The 14242-nt window shown below is 35.9% G+C and overlaps 1 protein-coding gene across 1 annotated transcript in view; it reads right to left on the bottom strand.

The window, feature by feature from the left end:
* Pgant7 (N-acetylgalactosaminyltransferase 7) overlaps positions 1–14242 on the bottom strand; it is a 167328-nt gene that overhangs the window by 123884 nt on the left and 29202 nt on the right. The window contains exon 2 of the mRNA XM_090406886.1: positions 10158–10297. Within this exon, the coding sequence (XP_090263012.1) occupies positions 10158–10295 (138 nt within the window). The 5' untranslated portion in view covers positions 10296–10297. The remainder of the gene's footprint in view (positions 1–10157; positions 10298–14242) is intronic.

The raw sequence follows: 14242 nt of genomic DNA on the forward strand, positions 1-14242 counted from the left end.
TGTCAATGGGGCATTATATCAAGCAATACTTAGTCTTTGTTTGAGTTGCAAGTCGGCAGTTAGAATTGAAGGAAGTACAGGAAGATGGTTTAATGTTAAATCTGGTGTGAGAAAAGGATGTACATTATCCCCTCTGTTATTCATTATCTATATGGATCACATTATGAAGGAAAGTGGCATTAAACATGATATGAGAATTGGAGATGTTAATGTATACTCTTTGCTTTATGTGGACAATGTTATATTTCTAAATAAATCTGCTACAAGTTTGCAAGATTTCCTGACTAAATTGAATAACTGTTGTAATAGATATGGTATGAAGGTTAGCAATAAAAAGACAAAGACAATGAAATTAGGTAGAATCGTTGAAAATGTCGACTGTATTGTGAATGGAGAACCTGTGGAACAAGTAAAACATTTCAGCTACTTATTCATGATCATCTTCACTAAAAATGGTAAATTAAATATGGAAATAGACAACAAAATCAACAAAGCTGGTAAGGTAGGAAGTCAATTGAATAAATTCATATGGAATAAGAGAGAAATTAGTCAGAACACTAAATTAGTTGTATACAAGACAGTGTTCAAACCAGTTTTAACTTATGGATCTGAGAGCTGGGTCAGAAGTAAAACACTTGACCAAAGACTAGGGACTTCAGATATGAGAGTCCTGAGAAAGATCAGAGGTGTGAAAAGATGGCATCAATGGCAATATCATATTAAAATCGAGGATATTAGGAAAGAACTAGACATTGTCAGCATCCAGGAATGCATTAGCAGAGCTAATCTCAGGTGGTATGGTCACTTAAACAGAATGGGAGAGGAAAGATTAGCAAAGCAAGTGTTCTCTTCCATGTTGGCAGGAAAACGACCCAGAGGAAGACCAAAGTATAGGTGGATTGATACGGTACAAAGTGCCTTAGATGATAGAAATATAAAATCTGATAATGTTGAAGTCTTGACAAGTAACAGACTGATTTGTAGGAAAATTGTAGATAGGAAGTTATTTTTTCATGTAGTACTATCATATCCTGTACACTCCTTGAGGGTACATGTCAGGAATTTGATGATGATGATAAATAAATAATATCTGGACAAGGCTTTTTTTGAGAAACGTTTTTTTTTTTAATATCATATCTATTAGTGCGAAAGGTATTTTTTAAGATGTTCCATTTTAAGACTCTTTCCAAAGAATAAATATGAATAGTTTCTGAATAAATTCTTACTATCTTCTGAGAAAAATGGGAACTGGAATTCAAACAGTATAGGTGGCCTCTGTACAGAATGAAAGAGATGACCTATGCAATTTATAGTAATAGGTATACCAAGAAAAGGAAAGCAACCACAGAGTTATTTTTCATAGGCAAACTTATATTTTATCACTTTACAAGGTATTAAATCTTACTATATTGTATACTGGTGTCCAAAAGCTGAAGACAAACTACATTTTTACCTGTGTATGAAAAAAGTTTCATGACTACAGTCAAATGTGGACATAAATTTAGTGCAGCATAGTAATAAACTATATTACACGAAAAATGCATTATGAATTTTGTACAAATACATTTTTGATAAAAGTTGCAAATTTCCTAAGGACGTAGTTAAGAAATTAATGTATAGTGCTTACAGAAAACTATGTGGATAGACATTTCTGTATGGAATATGTACTCCCTGAAATGCAATGTAGTTCTCACTACATTGTACCATGCTTAGTACCAAGTGACTTGGGAGTTCTTGTTTGTTAAGACTTTGTTTTCTGGAGGGGAATTCCAAGCAGCTGTGCATCCCAAACATGTTCAATAGAGTTGAAATCTGGGGAGAGTCCTAGCCACTCAATTTCATCAATATCCTTGGTTTCCAGAAGTATCTCCACAAGTGGTACAAATGGTATGACATTGTTATCCATAAAAATGAATTCTTTGCCTACAGCATCATGGAACAATTGAACATGACATTGAAGAACTTCATTGCAATATCATTCACCAACCATGGTCCCTTTTTCCAGAACTTGTAGCTCGCTGTGTCCATTAAGCATAATGCCTCTCCACAAAATGACCACCAGCTCTGCCATATCTAATCCTTTCAAGAACATTCGCACAATGGTAAATAGTACCACTTTCATGCCAGATCAAGTGTCATCTAGAATCGGAGTTAAGACTAAAATGATGTATCTATAAAGAGTACATTATTGGTATCCTGCTCAATTTTTATGAATACAATACCACTGAAAATGCATTCTGCAATTAGCTGTGGATAAAGGGACATAGACTATAGGCCTATGTATTTAAGTTCAATTTAGTATTCAGTAATTAATACTATAATACCCCCAATGTTTCACTAATATTTCAGTCCTTGCAGATGAGAAGCAATTCACAGAAATTCATCTTGATATGCGATAGCATAATGAGACTATTTTCTATAAATGCATATAAGTATAGGTATATGGCGTACAGCTGTCATCATATACAGTCATCCCTCAACTCACGTCGAGGTTCCATTCCATCCGACAGGAGTAAGTCAGTTCAGACATAAGTCGATACATTAAATCAACAGAGTTATTATAGGGGTTAGGGACTTAACAGTAATAAGTATACTGTCATTTTAATTTTTAAACCTTATTATAAAACTGTACTGTCGTTACTGACACTATAAAACAGGAGAATAATCACCCAAATTGTTCTCCATAATCATAATTACCTTCCCTATGTGAAGGACCAGGCTGGGGCTCTCTGGTGTAACCTTTGTTTTTTGATGAAAATGTCCAATGTGCTTTGTTTATTCCTCTTCTTCTTTTATCATAAATTTGTTTATAGCAAGCAAATGCATCATGTACTTTCCTTTCTACTAATAAGTAGCATTCAACATTGGGGTCCATGTCTTCAGCCATTTTGAGAACATTTCTGCAAGACCCTTCACTGAAATGTTTAACTACCTCTTCTTGTTTCTCTTTTTCCTCTTCCTTTTCTCGTTCTTCCTCTTCTGCAACACATTGTTCCTCCAGTTCAACCAATTCTTCATTGGTCAACTCTTCAGGGGCACTTTCTATGAGTTGAACTATGTCATCATCATTTACTTCGAGATTCAGATTGTTTGCTAGGCCCACTATTTCTTCCTTCAATTTACAAAGGTCTTCATTTTTTTCAAACCTTCCAAAATCGTGCACAAACCTTTTTAATGTCTTTTTCCATATGCTACTCATACATTGAGAGGTCACTTCGTCCCAAGTCACAGCAATATTTTTAACAGCATGATAAATATTGAATGCTTTCCAGAATTGCACGAGAGTCTGGTCGTTTCCTTCAGTAGCAGAAACGGCTTGTGAAAAAGTTCTCCATAGATAATAAGCCTTAAACACTGCAAGAACTCCCTGATCAGTTGGATCAATGAAGTAGTGTTTGGAGGGAGAAACGTGACCTTGAACTTAGTGAGGATCACCGATATAAGACGGATAACCTGGAGCATTATTTGGAATTAATAAAATTTTAAATTCTACATTTTCTTTCACACAATAGCTCCCATTTCACTCACATAACAGTTGATTAAGGCATCCAAAAACAATTTTTGGGTCATCCACTACTTTTTATTGCTCCAATAATGAACTGGAAGAGTATGCTTCCTAATGTTTTTGAAGGCTCATGGATTCTCACATGGATTCCCCTAACAGAATCGTAACACACCCTTTAAGAGCTTTGAAACCAGGTATAGATTTTAGGATTTTGTGGAAGAATGTCCACCCTGGCATTTTTTTCTGAAACAAGATGGTCTCATCCATATTAAATATTTGCTGCGGCAAATAATTTTCCTCTGTAATAATTTTATCCAATTTCTCCACAATTTGGCAACCTTCTCATCGGAACTTGCAGATTCACCATACATTTTCACATTATGCAGTGCAAAATGCTGCTTGAATCTCGTGAACCAACCGGAAGAAGAGTTGAATTTGTAGTCGCAATTGGGCCCTGCTTTCTCCTTCAACATGTTGAAGAGACTTAGTGCCTTAGCAGTTATGGTCATAGTGCTAAGAAGTATGAGATTTTGGTTCAGGTCCTCCATGCATGATGCAAGTAGCTTTTCCAATCACCAATAGGACCTTGTCGTTGCTTCATCACTATCATCGAACTTGCAACTTCATTTCATGATCAATTGCTTGCCTTTTGTTCTGCGATTCTTCACTAGGTATTTTGATTGAGCGTGTAAGGGCCATGTTGCACAAAATATCATGAAATATTTATTGAAAAATACACAAATAACCTATTTCTCAAGCACAAAATCAACAGAGGAACTTTGAAGCCACGTGCCAACTGCCGAGGGAGGTTGCCACTGAATGCACTGTTGTCACTGCGCATGATGCATTGTTGTTAAATAGAAACTTTTTTACTTTACAATCACTTACATCTTGTTTGAAAGCATAGTCGAAAATGTTATTTATTCCCTTATGGGATCACAGACATAAGTCGAGGGATGACTGTAGTTATAACTATATTCATTATATATTATTATACGGGCACCTCCATGGAGTCCGAAGACTTATTGCAGAAGATTCAATCTATCCACACAATCTATCATACCTCTTCCTTGAACCCATTAATAGAAAAAGCACTCACAACTGACTGTGGCAACCCATTCCACTTATTAACCACTCTCCAAGCACAAAAATCTAGTCCTCATACCCTTATTGACCACACCTTTATTCAACTTCCAGGGATGACCCCTTGTTCTGGTCATATAGCCGATCTATCCTATAAAACGCTTTAACTTAAATGTTCCTATCATATCCCCTCTTTTTCTCCTATCAACCAACTTCTGCAATCCACACACCTTCAATCTATCCTCATAGGGAACATTCCAAAGGCTACTCACCATCTTGGTCACTTGCCTCTGAATCCTCTCCACTGCTTCCACATTCCCAAGAAATCCAGGGGACCAGACTTGAGTACAGTAATGTAATCCAGATGTGGGCATATCAAGGCCTTATAAAGAATTACAACTTCCTTATCTCAACTTGCTAATGTGTTCTTCACTAGCCAAATAATCTTATGTACTCCCTTAGCAACCTTAGCAATATGTCCTCTAAACTTTTAACTCTCTATCTATCCCACCCCTAAATCTTTAGATTCATCCATTTCCTGGAGTACAGTGCCATCAATGTGATAAACGGCTTGTAATCTATTTATCCCCAAGTGCATAACTTTACATTTCTCGACATTAAACTGACATCCATTAATTTTTGCCCATACTGAAAACCTATTTAAATCGTCCTGCAATTTAAATAGGTTTATCAAGGCAATGTGTGAGCAAGCTCTCCACATTGCCTTGATTAACTATTACTCTACCTAATTTCGCATTATCAGCAAACAACTGAATTCCTGTCAGGTTGTTTCCAATTTCATTTATGTACAAATTAAACAGCACTGGCCCCAGCACTGAACTTTGTGGCATACCACTAGTCACTAGCCTAGATTCTGTCCCTCCATATACCACTTTTTGATATCTGTCCAGCAGCACACCCTCTTATCTACTTAACCAGTGTCATATCATATCCATTCCCATTTGTTCTAATTTGCATAACAGTGTTCCAAGTGGTATTCTGTCAAATGCCTTTGCAAAAATCCAGCAAAATCATCATGCAGCCATTTCATTAATCCAACTAAGCTTTACTCTATTATAAAAGGAAGTAAATTGCTAAGGCATGACCGATCCTTCAAAAAGCTATGTTAACCTTCATAAAATATCATATTTTTATCTATCCATTCTTGAATTATCTTTTTTACCAATTTTTCTAGTGCTTTTACCACCATGCCTGGGATACTGATTGGTCTATAATTTGCTAGTCTTAGAACTTCCCCTATGCAAAAGAATAATTTTGCCCTCTTTCCATTTATTAAATCGTATACCTAGGGTAAGGAGGGTTAATCGTGTAGGAGTTAGATGGATGAGTAATATCATTAAGCCCGAGCTTAGTCAAAGGCATTGCCAGTTCTCTTGCACATTCTCGCAAAACCCAGCTAATATCCCATTTAATCCCACAGTTGTATTTACATTGAGATTCTGCAATATCGTAAGAACCACCAATTCAGACACCTCTGTTCCCACTTTAGTGTCTGTCACATAGGTTAAAGCAGTAACCTCACTAGGAAGATATATGCTTGGAAAGTGGTCATTCAGTAACTCAACTATTTTATCTGCTTCCATCTCCCATTACCATCATCACTTATTAAGGTTAATCTTCCATAGTTATTCTTCCTCCTACTTGCCACATAACAAAAGAACTCTTTGGGATTTCCTTTAGCCTGCTCATAATCTGATTTTGCCTTCCATGCCATGCTGGTCACCTTTCTCTTTATAAACCTTCCACAGCATTTTCTTCTTCTGCAGCTCGGGCTTAATAATATTACTCATCCATCTAACTCCTACACGATTAACCCTCCTTACCCTAGGTATACGATTTAATACTACTTCCTCTAGATCAGTAATTCTTAACTGGGGGGGCCACAGAAAATTTATAGAAAGTTTCTAGTTTTTAAAATTTTGAAGTCTCTTAAAATAATTATTTTTTGCTCTTCATTTTACTTTGTTTGACACTTGTATCATTTTGTATTAGAAATCTGAATTATGCAGTTTTATGTAGTAGTTTCTTTTGTAGTGCCACAAGTAGACTTTTCGCTGCTAGTAACACTGCAAGTCGTGACATTTGCCTACAGGACGTGTGATATAAGTGATTCTCTGAAGTTTTAAACACTACCAGTACAAATGCATAGAACTTAACGTTGTTAAGTGCTACTTGAGTGCAATTAATTTTTGCAACTTTCAGTGCTGTAATACTGATTTGTTATTTCTCAAAATTTACCCCCTTATAAAATGAGCAAACAAAGACATTATTTGAGAGTTTATTTTTCACTTGGTTAGACTATAATCAGTTTAGTTTAATCCTTTATCCAAGTGTGAGCAAACAAAGTTTATGACTGAAAGTATCTTCAGGACTGGGGTAAGGTAGTGCGACACCAGGCAACTAGTTGCAAAGGTGGAGAAAGCGCCCATCACTCCTATCTCAGTATCTCCCATAATGCAAAGCACATATCCCTGCGGATATGTGTAATGCTATGCATTAAGGCAAGGGCCACTACCCATACCGGTTTCGACCTTTATTGAGGTCTCGTCAGTGGGAGCCAGGCCCAGTAGTGGAGATACAAAGGCAGAAGCAATGAGAGGTCATCCTAACCTACAGGAGTTGCCAAAGGGTGTGCAACCTTATTATTAAATTACTCCAGATTCAGAGAAAGATGTTGAGAGTTTAATTTTCACTTGGTTAGACTATAATAAGTTTAGTTTAATCCTTTATCCAAGTGTGAGCAAACAAAGTTTGCGCCTGAAAGTATCTTCAGGACTGGGGTACACCAGGCAATCTGGGGTAATTTAATAATAAGGTTGCACACCCTTTGGCAACTCCTGTAGGTTAGGATGACCTCTCATTACTTCTGCCTTTGTATCTCCACTACTGGGCCTGGCTCCCATTGACGAGAACTCAATAAAGGTCGAAACCGGTATGGGTAGTGGCCCTTGCCTTAATGCATAGCATTACACATATCCGCAAGGAGATGTGCTTTGCATTATGGGAGATACTGAGATAGGAGTGATGAGAGCTTTCTCCACCTTTGCAACTAGTTGCCTGGTGTTGCACTACCTTACCCCAGTCCTGAAGATACTTTCAGGCGCAAACTTTGTTTGCTCACACTTGGATAAAGGATTAAACTAAACTTATTAAAGACATTATTTGATTTCCTAAATATTAATTCACCTGGTAGTTCAAAAAGAACACATGAAAGTAGTGATAGTGATAATTCCACAAACAATGTAAATGCATGTAAAACAGAAAATATTGGCAGTCATAAATGTAAAAAAAAAATAAGTAAAAGTAAACAAAGGACATATGATATGTTACATAAAATTCAGATTCAAAAAATTAAGAAGGCATTTAAAAAAGAGGCATCAGCAATATAAAGTAAGCCAGAAGAGTTTTTTTATAAAAAAAAAAAAGGATGAAACGAAAAATCAGAAGTTCTTCAAGAATGCAATAACTGTTAGAAATAAATCATTAGTTAAAGCTTTGTAAAGAAGAAAAGTTTGGTCCAATTTTGGATACATATCCAGGGGGAATATCTGCACCTGTTTACCATTGCCATTCAAAATTTGTTGCCTTCTGTTTCTACATATTTGTGTAAAAAGGGATTTCCACAATGGTAATTATTAAAATGAAACAATGAAATCGACTCTGAATAGACTCATGCATGAGAATAGCATTGAGTAACACAACTGAAGCAAGAACAGACAAATTAGTAGAGAGTGTTCAATAACAGAGGTCTTATTAAAATACATTTAAAGTTGATTTCTGTTTTCTGATTTTTTTATTTTATATTTTTAAATTATAATCAGTAAGTAAAACCACTATTTTTTAAAAAGAGTTTAATTATTATTATTATGCTACTACAAACTAGGGGGCCAAAAACTATTTTAGGATACTTAGGGGCCAAGACTACTAAAAGGTTAAGAACCACTGCCCTAGATGACCCTTAACTATATCCCATGGTAGAGATTTAAGCTTCTTCCTAAGCATGTCATAATCACCTACCTTATAGTTCCACAAATATCCTTTCTTGATAGAATATTCCTCATGTTTTACAATTTCCCAAGTCAAGACCACATGGTTACTTTCACCAATTGGAGGCAATGTTGTCACCTTGGTTATGGATAGCTCTTCTCACTATGACCAAGTGCAATACTCTCCCAACTCTAGTCCCCTCCATCACACGCTGCTTTAAGTAATTATTTCTCAGTAGGTGTATAAATTCTATTTCCTTTCTGCCATGTGATCTTTCTTCCTTCCAGTCTATATCTCCATAGTTGAAGTCTCCCATAATAATCACTCGACCTGTACTCATTGTGCTAATTTGGCAATGCATGTCTTCTAGATCATCCGTGGAACTCCCTGGCCCATAGCAACAACCAACTGTATATTTTGTCTTAATGGTCTTAATCTCACATCAGATTGCTTCAAATGAACAGTTACCATCCCACCTCCCTCCTATTCTTGTTCGTTGCAATTTATCTGGTATCATCAGTAGCACTCCCTGAAAATGCTAAACCCTTCACATTCAATCCCTGTGACTACATCATCTGCTGTTAGCCAAGTCTCACTAATGCCTATAACTTCTGGGAAGGTTGCACTAATCAATGCCAAAAACTCCTCCCTCTTGTTCCTGATACTTCTGGCATTAGTATATAGAAACGGCAACATCCCTTTATTCCCCCACCCACCTTTACTTTCTGAATTGACTAACCTTCAATATTTTTGCTTGAGAGACTAGATTTCTCACTTAGTCATTCTCACACTTACTCACTTCATAGGTGCCTTCACACAAACTCACTTGCTTCCATCCAACTGCTTAAGTTTCCCTGAATTTGCACATCAGCATGCTCAGCAAATAAAGCTCTCTCCAGACATCTAACATCAAAACCATTCAGATGCAGTCCATCTGCATTGTACAAATCCTTCTTTCAGTCAAACAGAGATCACAAATCCACAAATTCTACATCATTCCTTTTGCACAATCCATGTATAGACTTGTGCTTCTCTGCCTCATTGGCTATCAATGCCCTCCTCCTCCTCAGTTAGCCTCTATCATAGTATGGTAGGAGACTTACAATCTTGCTCTTCAGTTTTGCCTATCAACTCCTTTACATCTTCCCCTCATAGAATACTTCTCACCTCTCAAATAATTGGTACCAACGAAGACAATCATTTCCTTCAACTTACCTTTTTACATTCGGATGGAGTGGCTAATATGATGAATTTCTGCACCTGGGAAACACAATTTTGTCATACTTTCAGTAAGTACTTCCCTGATTATTGAGTCTCCATTCATAATTTTCTCCTTAACTTGTTTGTTCAGTTGGTCTTTATTCTTTTGAATCACCTGCTTCTTCCTTTTTTTTTTTCAGCCCTGCTTAATTCTTGCAGCTTCTGCAGTTCAGACATACACCATATTGTTCTTGAGAATGCAATCTAATGAAAGCTCAAAAAAAAAATGTAAATAAATCAACATCATGATTAATAAACTATAAATAATTTATAGAAGTAAAAGAGATGCAATTTTACATACCCTGATTTCTCTTGATCTCACTACTTGTGCTTCTCTGCCTCTTGGATCTGGCATTAGAAAGGCAACAAGCAAAACAAGCAGAATCACAATTAAGCAAATTTTCACTAACCTTCCCTGTTTTATGCCAATTATTTTCATGCCTAAAGTAAAAAAAAATGCTTTTAAATTTATCTTAGTTCTATATTAATGTAGTACATAACATATTATAAAGTGAAAAGCAGGATTTTTTCTTCACACACAGAAAATACAAACAATAATTGTTTATTTATAATCTTCAACACATTTCAGATTTCTTTAAAACAAGTATTACTTTTGCTTTTTCACATGAAGGTGAATTAGCTGATCTCAGAAAGGAGGTTTTTCGCAGAAACTAAGGTTTTTTTTCATCCCATATACAGACAATCGATCAAGAGACCCCAGAGAACAGTGGATTAAGCAGTGGAGATGGCAGGTTATGTGAAATGGAGTGTCCTCCTAGAATGAGACTGTGGACTCTTCGGATGCACTGTGTAGTAATAATAATAATAATATAGAAACAACTCCATGGAAACCAAAAAATCATCATTGGAGGCCCACTCAAATTACAAACTACATATAATACCTCTTAATAAATTATTTATTCACAGACACAGTACTTATCACTTCAACCAGCAATATATTTCACTCATTCACTCACTACTTCTCATGTGAAGAATCTAGCCTCTATACATTGCTAACTGGGAGAGATGATTCCTTTTTCTTCATCCTACACATAATCAAAGATTTCACCTTTTTTTTTTTTTTTTTAATCAACTTGCATATTTATATCATATCACTTTTCCTCTGCCTATTCAAAAAAATTTGTAATCCACTTTCCTTTAATGTGTCCTCATACCCACTACTTCTATAGTCTCAATTTGATTATGGTTACTCATCTTCAAGGTCTGGATTTATGATATGGCTAAACAGGAATCAGCAGCTGCAAAAGAGTATTCGCTATTCGCAAGAATTTCACATTCCTAGTAAGAGGAAATGGATACTAAACGAATAACTAGTACAGGATGTACAAATATAAATTGAATAAATCAATTACACTAAAAAAAATATGCAGACATCAGTGAAGCAGTTGGGTCTAAGAATATGTATAATAAGCCTGAGTTAGCACCAATGGGATAGTTAATATAAGGCATCAAGATAGGGATTGGCCTAGGGGACTTTTGCATTTTACGTACACTAGGAGAACATTAGGAATAAGCAAGAGGAATTTTTGGCCTTGGTTAGCTCATCCCAGCCAAAGGTTATTGACATGTTATTGATTATTATTGACAAAGGTTATTGTTAGCCATGTCAATAACCAAAGGTTATTGACATGGCTAACAGAAGATGATATAGTTAGTGGGATAGAATGTGAAGGGTATAGTGTTTTCAGGAAGGATAGAGAGAAAAGAATGGGGGGAGGGGGGAGGAGTGTTATTGATGATAGCCAATGAACTGCAGCCAAAGAAAATAGACGTTCGACTGCTGGACAGTGAAAATAGCACATTTGAGGCTATCTGGTGTGAGAATGAGGGTAGCAGAACAAAATAAACAGTTGGGTGTTGCTATAGACCGGGGGATGGAATAGATGATGGAGTAAGTATGCATTGGCAAATATACTCATGACTGGAGGATAATGTAGGACTGATGTTCAGAAAGATATACAGAAACAGATCAGTTGTTCACTCAAAGTAGAATAACCCTGCCATTTCATGGGACTGAAGAGATTCCAGGTAGCAGTAGAGACAGAATTTTATCTTTTGGAGATGGTATCATAGAAATAACTGAATTAATAGGCACAGGCTTAAAAGTTGTGGAAATATTATATTTCTTTAAGGTACAAGAAATGCACTCTGAAATGCTTTAATATACAGGATGGTGATTCTCTGTGAATCTTCTCTTCTAATAGAGGATGGAGAATAATGCTTGACAATCTTGTCTATGGTTATAAGGTTACAACCATTGAGAAAGGATGTTTATATAAACTTCATTTTGAAGTAGATCAGATAAACAACAGATAATATGACCACTTGAAAGAAGGAATTTAATAATGCTAGATTTCTGAGCAGAATGGCAAGCTGAAGTGTGATGGATATACTGAATCAGAGATGGAAGATTTGCGAAAGACATGTTAATAAGGAATCGCATCCAATTCTCTATTTATAAGAACACCGAGGAAAGATATATTTGGAATAATTCAGGTAAACAACTAGAAGTCATTTTATAAAAAAAAATCGATAACCCTTCATCACTGAATCAATTTCACTATGAGTTTTTATCTGACTGTCTCACATCTGCATTATAACGAGATACCATTCTTCATATATATATTTTTTATTTCAACTTTATTACACTGATGATCATCCATGATATTAACTGATCTATCACATAACATGGATAATCTACCTATTTAATTAATGCAGTTTATTTTAATTAAATAATTCTTTCAATTGTGTCTATGTGTAATTTTAGTAGAACAATATATACATATATGCTAATACTTCATCTGCCTTGCAACATATGCTGAAAGTATGCCAAAACATAGTAGTACTGTATACAGCAGTTATGATGATGATGACAGAGATGAAGCAGATGCAGAATGAATTGAAGAGAATTGTAGATATGTATTGAAGAGTAAAGAAGATAGAAAAATGATGGCATGAAAGACTCATGAGTGGCATTGTATGGGGGGTTCAATTTTTAGAGGTGTGGTAAATGAGAAGATGCATGAGGTTTGTGTTCCAAGAAGTAAAATGAATAGAATGATTGAGGCATTGGATACGAGGAGTATGCAAGCAGAAGAGTTGGTAGTGGTGGTAGTAGAAACAAATGACTTGACTGGGGACAATGTACAACAATGTAATCAAAGATAATGTAATGGATATCAGGGGAGGTCGTTGAGAAAGATAAAAGCATGATATGTGATGACAGAGAAGGATCTAAAATTTAAAGGACACATTGCCAAAATTGTCAAGAGAACAGAATGAATTTTGTAATGGTGCAGAGGACAATGATTTGTAGAAGTCTGGTTTTGATTCAGGTTCCATTGTATAAGGCCTTGATTAGACCATATATGGACTACTGTGTGCAGATTTAGTCATCTGATTTTCAAAAAGATGAAGAGATATCGGAAAGAGTCCAAAGGCAATTGACCAAGGTGGTTTCTGGTCTCTGAAATGTTGAGTATGAAGAAAGGTTGAGAAAATGCATTGAAGAGGGGTGATAGAGATGTACAAGTTAGTGAGGAGTTATATGATTAATGTTGAAGAGGTTTTTTCATAAAATGGTATATATGGAGGGGGGGGAGAACAAGAGGTCATCTCTGGAAGCTGTATAAGGAATGTGTGAACAAAGTGAGAACGATGTTTTTTGCATGGAAAGTCATGAATAATTGTAATGCACTGCCTGAGAGTGTGATGCTGCAGAGAATTTGAATCTACTTGAGGCACACAGTATAATGAGTTGTGTGTGTGTGACAAAAGGACATCCCACAATAAGTCTTTGACTCTGTGTCTTCAACACAGGAATGGCTTAAGCATCATGAGAAAGTTCGCTGTTGGAAATTGCTTTTATTCATAATCAAGTCAAGATGGAAGAGACCAAGTGAGAAAAATCAAGTGCAAAGGTAGAAGTTTCATAGAAGTAATTCAACAAAGCAAACAGCATTGTTTCTAAGTGAAAAACCAAATTTTGTACAAAGGTATAGAAAAATTGACCTTCATATCTATGTACATATGGATGGGGTGTAAGTCAAAACTTTGAAATCACTTAGAAAAAGAAAGACAGCAAAACAACTTAGTATGAAGAGAACATCTATTGAAAGAATGCTCATATACTGGGAGCTGCTCATTATCTGCAGGTTAGGCAAGAGATGTTAATACTATATATGTTACAGAAAAGTTTGGTATGCTTGCACTTTTGCCAAACTTGACGATAATAGAAAATTCAATTTTCAGATGAATACTGCCTTATGGGGGTGCTTAAGGGTCAAAGCTATATAACTGAGAGGAGACCTCCACATAGCCTTTAAAGGAATGCGAAGAACTGATCAGGGTTTCTGACCTAATGTC

Source organism: Typopeltis vanoorti, chromosome 17, assembly GCF_054136105.1.
Source record: "Typopeltis vanoorti isolate ZY-2024b chromosome 17, IOZ_Tvanoo_1.0, whole genome shotgun sequence".
Taxonomy (NCBI): Eukaryota; Metazoa; Arthropoda; class Arachnida; order Uropygi; family Thelyphonidae; genus Typopeltis; species Typopeltis vanoorti.